Raw genomic sequence first — 12570 nt, 5'->3', positions numbered from 1 at the left:
CGGGTGTCGGAGATGGCTGCGGGCAGCCGGACACGACCGGCTGGATGCTCGTCCCTCCGTCCCTCTGTCCATCCAGGGCGGCTCCTCTCTGGGCGGTTCTGAGGCCGGGCGGGCGCTGTTAAAAAGCTTTTTATGTGTGTGTGTGTTAATCACATGATTGCCGTTCACCTGTATTTCGAACAAAGACAGCTCACTGTTTCAAGGCCCCGAACAAGAGTCTGGGCACAGGGAAGAGAAGGGAGGCGGGGGGAGGAGGGTTGGCAGCGCCGGGGGTGGCGTCGAGGAAAACTGGGGGGAGATTGTCCAAGGCCGGCAAGCGAGAGAAAGAGAAAACCCTTATCAAACTCCTAATTCACTGGGCTCCGAGGCCCCAGACACACTGGCCCGATTGTCTGGCTGGTTGTGTGTGCGAGCATGTGTGTGTGTGTGTGTTCCAATGTCCGCTCCCCCCACCCCCAACATGCCTTCGCCTCGTGTGACTACCTCATTGTGTCCCATTACCCACCCCCCTCCCCGCTTGGCCTTTCCCAAGCATAAGGCCTTGCCTAGACCCCCTTTCCAGCCCCACTCCAGACAGGACTCCCTTGGGGTGGGCCTGGGGCCTCGCCCAGCTGCTGAAGAGCTCAGAACATACCTGGTCACCAACGTGGCCCAGGCTCCACCTGTCCCTCCATGCACACCCAGACCTCTGCCTCGACACCCACCCACTGAGAAGAGAGAAGGGAGAGACCTAGGAACGAGGAGAGAAAAAGGAGCCTTGGGTGATGGCAAGGCAGACAATGGCGGTTCCTCCAGCTGGGGAGGGCCTGAGGGGAGAGGTGGGCAAGGAGGAGGAAGATGGGCGGGGTGTGGGAGTGGGGGGCTCCATGATAACCAGGACTGGGGCTTCCCACATAAGAGACTATGAACCCAGTGTGAAGGGAGTCGAGTCCCAGGAAGTGGGCCCAGAAGCCTCTCAGGCCCACCTGAAGAGGGCCCTCGGCCCCAAGCCCAGCCTAGTGGTAACTTCGGTCCCGTCTGTCCACCGTGAGCCAGCCCACCCGGACGGTGCGACGGTGCCAGTGTCCGCTGAAACAGGACCAGGTCCGGCCGAGGCATGTGCCCTGGGTGGGTGGGAGGTGGGAGCTGCCCACTGCCATGCCAAGTACAGAGCTGGATCTCTGTAAGCTGAGGCAGAGAGGGCAGCCTGGGTGGGGTTGAGGCAGCGAGACAGCGGGGAAGCGGGGCTGCCCACAGCCCTCCATAGGATGTCCTAACTAACACGACACAAGCCAGCCGCCCGCACAGGTCAACAGAACCTTCACCCGCCTTCTCATCCCTTCCCAATCTTTTGCCAACTGCCCATCCCTGCCACCTGAGGCAGAGATTGGGGGTCACAGCTGCCCCCAATTTTCCTCTAAGCAACAGGTACTGACCCAGCCCACATGCATCCCTCGACTTTCCTGGCCTGACTATCCCGCTCCTACACCTCCCCAGCCGAGCTCAGGCCTCAAGGTGAGCCTGGGGCAGCAGCGCTGGGCGCTGGGGTGGGGGGGTCTGATGGAGCAGCCCTGAGTGTTGGGGACGAAGGAAAGCGCTGGAGGCTCCACCTTCTGCCCTTCCCTCCCTCCCTCCCCTCCCCCTCCCCCCTCTCCCCCTCCTTCCTTCCCCAGCCCTCGGCAGCAGCTCAGTGCTCAGTCAGTCTCAGGCTGTCCGGCCAGGGTGGTTGGTGGTGAGGATCCAGGCTCCGTCCTTTCGAGGCTGTGGCCTGAGGCTCAGGGCCCCCCAGCCCCTCCCTCCCAGCCCACCAGCGTCAACCCCTAGCTCCGAGCTGGACCGCACACCTTGGGACGCGGTTTTCCACTTCCTAAGGACGAGCCCCAGGCTGGAGGAGAGGTCCGAGGAGGTGAGTGCGCAGCCCGCTCCTCCCTTCCGCGGGCCAGGCCTGGGACCTGCTGTGAGGCCTGGGCTGGAGAGAGGCTGACAACGCACCTGCCCCCCACCCAGCTCCTCTAGCCCCCGTCGGGGCAGGCGGAAGGGAAGGCGGAAAGGTGAGAGAAAAGGTGGGAAATTCCAGGAGCCAGGATTAGAGCAGAATAAAGAGTCCGTTTTTCTTCCTTTCCATCAACAAACCTCCCTCCACCCAAAAGGAGGTTTAAAAAAATCCCAAACCCACCCACACCAAGAGACGGTTGGGACCAGGTGGTGGGAAGACGTGGAGGCAGGAGTTAGGAGGCCCAGCCGGGTCTGGCATGTGCGCGTGCCCCCGGCTGCAGTGGATTTAGGGGGAGCAGGGCGGGCGCCACCTCGGGGCTGCGCCCGCGTCGCGTCCCGGGCCGCCGTCGGGGCGCGCGCGCGGCCGCTCCATCGCTCTCCTCCCCGCGCAGGTGAGCGTGGGACTCTTCGCGAGGACGCCGGCGGCGGGCCCCGGGGAGGCGGCCGAGGCGGCGGCGGCGGTCGGGGGCGACATGGCGGAGGAGCAGGACCTCTCCGAGGTGGAGCTGAGCCCCGTGGGCTCGGAGGAGCCCCGCTGCCTGTCCCCGGGGAGCGCGCCCTCGCTGGGGCCCGACGGCGGCGGCGGCGGGGGATCGGGCCTGAGGGCCAGCCCGGGGCCGGGAGAGCTGGGCAAGGTCAAGAAGGAGCAGCAGGACGGCGAGGCGGACGATGACAAGTTCCCCGTGTGCATCCGCGAGGCCGTCAGCCAGGTGCTGAGCGGCTACGACTGGACGCTGGTGCCCATGCCCGTGCGCGTCAACGGCGCCAGCAAGAGCAAGCCGCACGTCAAGCGGCCCATGAACGCCTTCATGGTGTGGGCGCAGGCGGCGCGCAGGAAGCTGGCCGACCAGTACCCGCACCTGCACAACGCCGAGCTCAGCAAGACGCTGGGCAAGCTCTGGAGGTGAGCGCACCCGCCGCCCGCCGGGACCTCCCGCGGGCCCTCCAGCTGCGGGGGGTACAGGCCGGACGGGCGCTCTTTGGGCCCTTCTCCGGGGACAGCCATCGCCTGATGGGGCTGGAAGGCCCCCCACACGTACCCCTTTGGGGTGCTGCTGGCTCAGAACTCCTGGGGCCTAGGTTGGCTCCCACCCGGGGCAGCGGGCAGAAAGGCGCCCCCTCGTGGTTGGAATTCCGTCGGTGGCAGGCGGTGGGCTTCTTCCTGGGGGAGCGGAGCCTGGAGGGAGGACAGGCTGGCGGGCCGGGCTCACCCGCAGGCCTTCACCAACCGCTTCCCCGCAGGCACAGGCTCTCCGCGGTGCCGCTGCCACCAGCTGGTGGTGGGGGCTGCTGGGGAGACGCTTGGCAAATAACTGAGGGCCTGGCTGGAGAGGCAAGGAAACTGAGGCAGCCTGACCCTGAGGTGGTGAGAGTTCAAGGAAAGCAAGCAATTTAGACAGGAGTCTGCAAGAGTGAGGAATGGAGAACTGCTGAGGGGCAAATCCGTGCGGGCAGGATCCTGTCCTACCCCAGCCGCCTTCACTGTGCCTTCCTGACCCCACCCTCCTTCCGTCTGGGGGCTTCTTCATCCGAGGGGGGAAGGGGACACACAGAAAGAAGCCGCCACCCCCCAAAGCTGCCAGGCTTGTCTCTCTCTCCCTCCCTCTCCCAGTTCAGCGCCATCTTCCTTTCCAGGGCCCCACCCAGCGTTGAGTAACCTCCTACCCCTCCACCCTGAAGCTGGAGTTAAGAGCCCTGGCAGGAAGAAACCTTGGCCCCCTTCCTACCCAGGGTCCCTCAGACTCCCGGGCTCCCTGGGACCAGCTCAAACCTCTGGGGGAAAGCAGCCCCCCAAGGAGGAAGTCTGCGGACCCCCTCCTCAGCCTGGCCTCCTCAGGGACATGTTGAGCAAGGCAACCCCCACCCTAGAGTCCTGGGCAGCTCACAAAGAGAACGGGCTCCAGGAGATGCGAGCCTGCAGAGGTCACCCGATTCCCCACTAGAGTGCCCAAGAGGTAGCCCCGAAAGGCAAAAGGACGGCAAAGGCCACATAGCAACTAGTGGCGGAGCCAGGGAGCAGGGCCAGAACCCAGGGCTCCTGACTCTTCGTCCAGCGGTCTTCCCCACAGTCCCTGATGAAAGGGTGGGTCACCCTCTCTCTAAGGTGTGCTCAGGGCATTGTGAGGATGGGGGCAGAGAAGGAAGCAGTGGTTTGGGCTTTGTCAGAGGAACCTGCTGCCCTCCTGCTGCATCCCCCTTGCTGGCCCCCAGCACAGTGGAGACTGGGTCCTGAAGGCCAAAGGGTTAGGATGGTGGAAGGAGCAGGAGGGCCTCCGAGAGACCAAGAGGGATTCACATCTAGCCCCAGCCCTGTCCTTGGCCATGTGTTTGCTGAAGACCTGGTGCCCCCTTTCCCCTCTCAGCCCTCAGCCCTCGGCTCATCCTGGGCTCATCCTGAGGCCTCAGCTCAGCACAGGCCTCAGACCCAGAGGGTCCAGCTCTGCCCAAGGTCCATTCACACCCATGTGGGCTCAGCCCAGGCCAGTACCGTCGGTGCCATGGGATAGAAAAGAGCAAGTGAGAGACACACAAGCAGGAGAGAGCCAGACAGGCAGACAGAGCAGGCCTTGGGGACAGTGAGCAGACCACAGTGAGAGCATCAGAGCAAGGATGGACCCCCACTTCTCCCAGCACCCCAGCATCAAGGATTTAAGATCAGATCCTCCATTGTCCCTGTCCTCACAGCCCAGAACCCTGGGCTTGGGCTCCCTCAAGAGGACTCATTCTTGGCCACTACTCAAAGTGTGAGCACAGGGACCCAGGGTGCCCCCCCGCCCAAGGGCCAACCTGGGGAGGGGCAATCAGGAAAGCAGGTACTGCTTGCCCAGGACCCAATCCCAAGGGTGGGAGGGAGGCAGGACACTGGCAAGGATCAAAGACTATGCCAACATGTGGGCGAGCTACCTAGATCCTGGGTGGGATCCTGAGGTGCATCCTGGGATCCTGGGATTTAGACTGGGCTGGCTGTCTCCACGGGCTCTTCCTGAGGTCCCCCGCCCCAGGGTCATGACTCCCAGGCCATCAGGAAGGGGCATGATTACATAGGCAGAACTGGAAAACGGGACAGACAGACTGTATAGGGTGCTGGAAGTGAGTTGCGGTCAGACACACCAGCGTCCAGGTCCTGGCTCCTAAGTAGCTGCGTGGGCTCCGGCAGTCACTAACTCTCAGTGCATCTGGGAAAGGAGTGAGATGGGGATCATGTGGCGCTAGCTGTATGTTAGCTGACCTGCCTGGACACAATAATTAGAGCCAAGAGACTAAAAGGGGGTCACAGGCTGGACCCCTAGGCCCACAGGCCCCTCCCCTGCCAGGAGGAGCAAATGGAGCAGCAGCCAGTGCCCACCTTGGGAGCCCCCAGGTTGAGGTTTCCAATTTGGGTGGGGAACCAGCCTACCCTCTTCCTGCCCCTATTCCAAACCTTGGAGACCCAGAGGACAGAGGTGAAGTGAAGGTACACATGAGAATTGGGTTTGCAGAAGAGCTGCGGCGGGGGGGGGGGGGGGGGGGGGGTTACGCGGTGGGGCAGGATGGGCTTGTGGTCAGGAGAGAGCCTAAACAGAGCTGAGGTCGGGGTGCGGCTGGGGTTGGGGTTGGAGGTGGGTTAGACTCCAGCCTGTGAGGGAATGGGCTGGGGTTAGGGCTGGTGGGGGCAGGGGGCAGGTGGCTCAAGGTTAGGTTTCTCTCAAGGTTAGGATACTGGGAGGAACTTAGCAAGGGAGGCGACAGTGGAATGCAATGTTGGAATCTTCCCTCTCTTCTGGCCTGCGCCCTCCCTCTGCACCCTCTGCTATTTTCTTACTGATTGACAGCTGGGCAGAGGGGTCAGGGAAGGTTTGGGGTGGGAGAGTGAGCTTAGTGTCCCCAGTCATCCAGGGAACCTCTGTGCTGGCTACGCCTGCTCTTCACCCTCAAGTGCAGTTCTGTCTCCCCACCCCTATCCCCACCCCCTACACACCTTCAGGGCCTGCCCCACCCACTGCCCTGGGCCCAGCCTCCCAGAGACCTGCCTGCAGGGAGGAAGTTGGCATCCCACTCCCTGCCCCTGAGGCCCTGATCTGGAGTTCCCAACCCATCACTCAGCTAGAGGGACCCTGGGAGAAAGCTGGGCTCCGGCTGGGCTCCAGGGCCTGGGGAGAGGGGCAGTGGGGGAGGCTAAGCTGCGGAGGAATGCCGCTGCCCGCTGCCCACTAGGAGGTGCCTGGTATGACCACCCCCTCCCACCCTGGGTGGGACGGCTCAGTCTTCTGCTGACTAGGGGAAGAGGGCTCCCACTGTGGGTGGAAGGGAGGCTGGAGAGAGCAGCCCTTTGGGCAGAGAACAGAGCTGCTCCCAAAGAGTTCCTCACGTCTAGGATTCCATGGGTCTGTGTTCTTTCCCCTGGGCACCCTCTGCAAGGTACCCCTTCCTGCCCTCCTCACTCTGGGGCAGCCATGCCGGGAACACCTACCCTCCCCACCCTCCAGCCCTGGCCTGAGGCTGAAGTCGGGTGGGCAGGGGCAGTGCCTTCAGGGCTTCCCTCTGTTGGTTGGCCTGGGACTGGGGAGGGGGTCTGTCTTCCCTGTCCCTGGTCTGGGAACAGCGTCTAGCTTCCTCTACCCTCTGTCACCCCTGGATAAGGAGATCTGATCTCCCCCAGGAGGCAGTGGAGGGCACTCACAGTCGGCTCCTGGGCCCCAGCACACTGAAATTTACAGAACCAGTATTCCAGAGTTGAGATGGGCCCACTCCAGACCCTCCTGTCCAACTCCCAACCCCAGCAGCAGCAAGACAGCACCTGTTTCTCAGACGCCAGCCCCCACCCCAGGCCTAGGGCAAAGCGCCTCACGCCCGTTATCGTGGTCAGCCCCACACCTGGTGAAGTGGGTATTGTCCTCGCTTTGTAGGTGAAGAAACTAAGGCTCAGAGAAGTGACTTGCCCACGGTCACGCAGCTAGTAAGTAGCAGAGGGGGCTCTTCCCCCTCACCACACTGTTTCTGTTTGCACACCTCCAGTCCCAGGGAGCTCACCCCTGACGAGGCAGCAAATCCACTTAGCTTTGAGGAGGAGAAAGTGTTTCCTCTCTTGGAATTGAAGCCTGTCCCTCCTAAGTTCTATTCCTATTTCTAACTCCATCCAGGGGCTACCAGGAGCAGCAGGCTGACCCCTCTTATACCCCAGCCCTTGAGAGATTTGGGGGTGAGATCGCAGCCTCACATCTTCCAGCCCATAAATCAAAGGGCAGGCTCCCAAGCTGGGCTCTGCCCACTGGGCACTCCATCCTCAGGCCTCATTTTTTCCCAGGGAAGACTCACACTGACCCCTCTGCTGTCTCCCCCAACTTCCCCACCCCAGGCTGCTGAATGAGAGTGACAAGCGCCCCTTCATTGAGGAGGCAGAGCGGCTCCGGATGCAGCACAAGAAGGACCACCCGGACTACAAGTACCAGCCCAGGAGGCGGAAGAACGGAAAAGCAGCCCAGGGGGAGTCGGAGTGCCCCGGGGAGGCCGAGCCAGGCGGGGCTGCGGCCATCCAGGCCCACTACAAGAGCGCCCACCTGGACCACCGGCACCCGGGAGAGGGCTCCCCGATGTCAGACGGGAACCCTGAGCACCCCTCAGGTGAACACTGGGCTGGGAGCTAGGATGCAGTGTGATCATGAGCTGTGGTTGGGGGAGCCGGGCGTGGGGAGAGGTGAAGGCTGGATGAAGGGTGTGAGACCCTGACACTTGATAGCCCTGTGCCCTGGGAAGGGCTTGCCAGGCTGTGTGGTCACCCCAGCTGTGGTGCAGGTGGAACAGGATGAGTTTGAGAAATGGGAGATCAGATGGAAAAGAGGTCCCACCTCCCAGTCTAACGGGGGAGACACAGCATGTGACACTGAGCACATGCCATGCAAGGATCAGACAGGCCATCTTGTTTCATTAATGATAATAACAGCTAGCATTAATTGAACACCTGCTGTGTGCTAGGCACTGTGCTAACTGCCTTGTGTGCATACTCATTCAATCATTCTAAACTGGGATGAGGCAGCCACCTTGCCTGGGCTCGAACCTCAGTGGTGAGGTTCGTTACTCTCATTTGAAGGGTGAGAAAACCAAGGTGATGTGCCACACAGCTGAGGTCTGAGCCCAGGCATGGCCCCAGGGCCTCTACCAGCACCATGGCCTCCTCACTTGGGTTCAGAATGTATAGAATGCTGCATGTAGGTGAGGCCCACGGGAGGTCTCAGTGAGCAGAGCTCTGCCTTTAGAAGACATGTCCCGAGTCTCTCTTATATTCAAGCCTGGGAACAGACACTTAGGAACCCAGGGTCTAGAGGGAGGAGCCGGGAGGAACACATATGAATTGGGTATAGGAAGAGGCAAGTGCACACAAAGCCTGTCCAAGACCCAGCGGGGGCATGATCTCTAGGGAGGAGTCACCCACTATCCATCAGTCAGGTCTCCAAAAATACCCAGCCACTCGCCAGACTCTGACCCAGGAAGGCCTTGGGAAGGAAGCCTTCCCAAGTACCTGGTACTGTCTCTGTTTTACTGATACGGAAACTAGTGAAGAGAAGATAGGGGTCTGCCCAGGGTCATGCAGTAAGTGATAGTCCCAAGTGCTTGGCCAGTGCAGAACTCGGCACTTCCTCTGGACTGATGGAGGAGGTGCAGGCCTGCCCTGCAGGAGTTCCTAGTCTTTCTCTGATGGGATCTCCAGTCCAGTCATCCCTCCCACACACATACATGTCACCCTCCAACATTCAGGGACACAACACACACACACACACACACCCCAGAATACCATGGACCATGTACAGAACCACTACCTCAGAATATAACTGTGGGCACGGGCTTTTTCTCAGCCCTCAAGGCCCAGCTCAGCTCCCTCTCCTCAGTGACACCTTCACCAGATCCCCAGGGCAGGGTGAGTGGTTTCTTCCACTGGCCTCCTGGGCCTCCTGAGCCCCTGCGTGCCCCATCTCCACAGCACTTCTGAAGCTGCCCTCTAGACATTGTGGGTCTCAGGGTCTCCCCAAGCCTCTGAGCTTGTGAAGACAGTGACCCACTTTATTTACACTTGTATTCCTTCTGCCTGGCACAGTGCCTCCTAAGTGTTTGCCGAATGAATATGTGAACATGAGAATGGACAAAGGAATGGGGGTGGAGGTCAGTTATCTCAGTGCTCTCCTGAGCAGGGGGAAAAGCCGCTGGAGGAACAGTGGGCAGCGTGGTGTGTGATGGAGTCGAGAACATAACCAGTGGGACTGGCTCAGAGGGAAGGTTTCCGCTGTTTGGGGGCTGGGGCAGGAGGAACACAGGCAGGTCAGCAAAAGTGAAAGGGAGAGTCAAGAGAAAGGCAGGCAGGTGAGGTCAGTAAGGAGAGCAGCCAGCAGGCCCAGCGAGCATGTGATAAGGGGAGCAGGGGAGCTGGATGGAGGGCAGGACCCCATTGGGCTTAGCAGATAGGAGCCAGGGAGGGAAGTGACTTCAGCTGATGTGAGGATGCAGGTCTTTCCAGGAGGGAGTGACAGAGGGAGTCTTGCTCTGGGTGCGGAATTTCAAGTACAACTAGAGATCAATCCAAGACCGTTATGTACATAAATGCAACTCAGACTGCTTAGACATGTAATGTACAAGGTCACACAGGATCAGCCCTTGGCCTCCTGGAGACATCTTCTCTGCAGGTGAACCCTCAGAAGCCTCTGACCTCATTTCCTGCTTCTCTGTCTTCCTTCCACCCAGGCCAGAGCCATGGCCCACCCACCCCTCCAACCACCCCAAAGACAGAGCTGCAGTCGGGCAAGGCAGACCCCAAGCGGGATGGGCGCTCCATGGGGGAGGGCGGAAAGCCGCACATCGACTTCGGCAACGTCGACATCGGGGAGATCAGCCACGAGGTAATGTCCAACATGGAAACCTTTGATGTGGCTGAGTTGGACCAGTATCTGCCACCCAACGGGCATCCGGGCCATGTAGGCAGCTACTCAGCAGCTGGCTATGGGCTGGGCAGCGCCCTGGCTGTGGCCAGTGGACACTCCGCCTGGATCTCCAAGCCGCCAGGTGTGGCTCTGCCCACAGTCTCACCACCTGGCGTGGATGCCAAAGCCCAGGTGAAGACGGAGACCGCAGGGCCCCAGGGGCCCCCGCACTACAGCGACCAGCCGTCCACCTCGCAGATCGCCTACACTTCCCTCAGCCTGCCCCACTACGGCTCTGCCTTCCCCTCCATCTCCCGCCCCCAATTCGACTACTCTGACCATCAGCCCTCAGGACCCTACTATGGCCATTCAGGCCAGGCCTCCGGCCTCTACTCGGCCTTCTCCTACATGGGGCCCTCACAGCGGCCCCTCTACACAGCCATCTCTGATCCCAGCCCCTCAGGGCCCCAGTCCCACAGCCCCACACACTGGGAGCAACCAGTATATACGACGCTGTCCCGGCCTTAAAGGGGGCCCTGTCACACCCCCTCCCAGGCCCTCTGGGTAGCGCGCCCCTTCCCCAAGCCCTCGAGCCCTGGTCCTCGCCCATCTCAGGCCTGGTGGTGGCCGGGGAGGAGGCTGCAGAGGCTGGCAGCTGAGGGAAGGCTTTCTGTGTGGCTCACTGCCTTTGATGACCCCCACCCCATCCATCCAGGCTCCAGCCCAGGCAAAGCCCTGGACTACTAGGCTGGGCGGAGGAGGAGGAGGTTGATTGTTGCTCCTAGACTGAATGGTGAGGGGCTGCACCCTCCCCCTAGGATGACCCTCGATCCCAGGACCCGAGAAGGACCGGTTCACCCTCCTCTGGGAGGGGGAAGCATCCAGGGTCGGATGGGAATTGGAGGCCTTGCCATCCCTGTGACTGTTCCCTCTCTCGTGGAGAATGAGGGGTCTGACATAACCTGTGCCGCCTGTGCCGCGTGCCTAACATCAAGGCCAACCCAAGACCTGCATTAGTGCCTGGAGTGGGCTAGGTCTGCCCCTTGGGGGCTGAGGACAGCTTTGAATAGCCTCAGAGGGTGTGGAGGTGGGCTGGGGGCTCAGAGGGAGGTCTCCTTATCCCCCCAGTTCCCCTGCCCCTCCTGAACACAGAAAGGAACTGGCATAGAAGCCCCAGATCCAATCCTATGCCAACAACCTCATTCTTTGTCTAATCGAGAAAGAGGGCCCAGGTCCTCCTCCACTACAACCTCCTAGACCTTGAGGCACATCCCCGGAGTTGAGGAAAGGATCCGGAGACAATTCACGGAGCCTTCCTCCTGGCTCCCCGCCAACTCCCTCTTCCCTCACCAGGCTCTGTGGCTCCTGCTCTCTCAGCCCCACACTCCTTGGGCTTCCCAGAGAGCTACAGCTGCTCAGGCCCAAACCCTTGGCTCCAGGATACGCAGGCCCCAGCACCAAGTTGCTGGCAGCAGGTGAAAACACTAAACTCCTGACGTGTACATTCTGCCCTTACCTTTTGCCCTTTGCTTCCTAGTGATATCTGAATAAAGTATGTAGCTCTGTCTGCCCCTATTTTCCTGTTCTCAGCCCCCACAATCCACATGTAACTCATTACTGCCCCCTCTTATTTATCTCAGTAGCTCCCTCTCCCCTCACCCCTCTCCTAGGTTCTCCAGCCCCTATTAACTCTGCATTAAGCATTCCACATAATAAAATTAAAGGTTCCAGTTACCTGCCTGGTGGGCCTGACCTTGCCTGTCTCTTGGTCTCTTATCCCTGTACCTATCTGTGCTTCCTCAAACACTTTCTGGAAGTAGCTAGGGGTGGAATGCAAGGATAGCTAACCCAAAGGTCTCTTCTCTGCCCTAGGAAGGCGGGGCAATGCAGTGGGTTAGGACAACTGGCATCACAGTGGGGTCAGTCTCTCCTCAGGGGCTGAGGCCTCAGGGGGGGCTCTTCCCAAGCCCCGTGGTGCCCACACTACAGGTGGGCCACTCCCTGGCTCAAGGTGGAACTCAGCCAGAGCACCTTCAAAACAGCCCCTTAGCTTGCCCAGCAGAGGAGAGGGGGCTTGCAAAGAGACAGGTACTTGAGAGAGACGCCGGTCAGGCCTGACTTCTAGGTGTCTGGCCAGCTGGCCCAGTCCTTTAGGATGTGTTGCTGGGCCTTCTCTCGCTGCACCCCTCCACTTGTCACCTCCCCAACACACACACACACACACACACACACGGGTCCATTCCAGGATCTAGCTGATCTTCACAGCAGCTGCCTGTGCCAGCGTAAACCCAGTATGGCAGACATGCAATCTAATCCTTCAGTGCTTACTCCCTAGGAGCTCTCTCCTCAGCTGAATTCCAAGCTGTCTCGTAGGCCAGGAGCCACTCCACCTCAGGGACAGGGGAAATCACCACCATGCTCCCTTGATGGATGGTTCCGACAGCTGGAAGTCTTCCTTACACCCAGCTGATACTAACAGCAATAGCTACCATGTGTGGCGTGCTCCCTGGCCAAGTGCTTTGTCATCCAAGCCTACGAGGGAGTAGATCCGATCTTTATCCCCCTTTTCCAGATGGGGAAGCTGCAGCTTTGTGAGGTTCATGCTAAGAAGTGCTGATGTTCTGACTCCATCATTGTGCTCTTAACCATCACCTCTTCTTCCTGCTCATCCTCTGTGGGCCCTACTTTTAACCTGAAGTGATACTTTTTG

At 60.4% G+C, this 12570-nt stretch overlaps 1 protein-coding gene across 1 annotated transcript; it reads left to right on the top strand.

The window, feature by feature from the left end:
* Positions 1 to 1701: 1701 nt before the first annotated feature.
* On the top strand, positions 1702 to 11594 carry SOX10 (SRY-box transcription factor 10). The gene is made up of 4 exons (XM_081127425.1): positions 1702 to 1885; positions 2367 to 2878; positions 7310 to 7575; positions 9685 to 11594. Exons 2-4 carry the CDS (start codon positions 2448 to 2450, stop codon positions 10386 to 10388), a joined length of 1401 nt encoding a protein of 466 aa, XP_080983551.1. The 5' UTR covers positions 1702 to 1885; positions 2367 to 2447; the 3' UTR covers positions 10389 to 11594.
* Positions 11595 to 12570: the final 976 nt, after the last annotated feature.

Source organism: Miniopterus schreibersii (assembly GCF_964146895.1).
Source record: "Miniopterus schreibersii genome assembly, chromosome: 2".
In the NCBI taxonomy this organism is placed as follows: Eukaryota; Metazoa; Chordata; class Mammalia; order Chiroptera; family Miniopteridae; genus Miniopterus; species Miniopterus schreibersii.
The sequence above is the reverse complement of the archived record's forward strand: the minus strand, read 5'-3'. Positions and strand labels throughout refer to the sequence as shown.

Bases quoted from the DNA above. Each gene is read 5' to 3' on its own strand.
- SOX10 (XM_081127425.1), top strand. From the start codon at position 2,448: ATGGCGGAGGAGCAGGACCTCTCCGAGGTGGAGCTGAGCCCCGTGGGC. The intron at 2,879-7,309 runs GTGAGCGCACCC...TCCCCACCCCAG, and splicing joins ACGCTGGGCAAGCTCTGGAG to GCTGCTGAATGAGAGTGACA. The intron at 7,576-9,684 runs GTGAACACTGGG...CCTTCCACCCAG, and splicing joins GAACCCTGAGCACCCCTCAG to GCCAGAGCCATGGCCCACCC.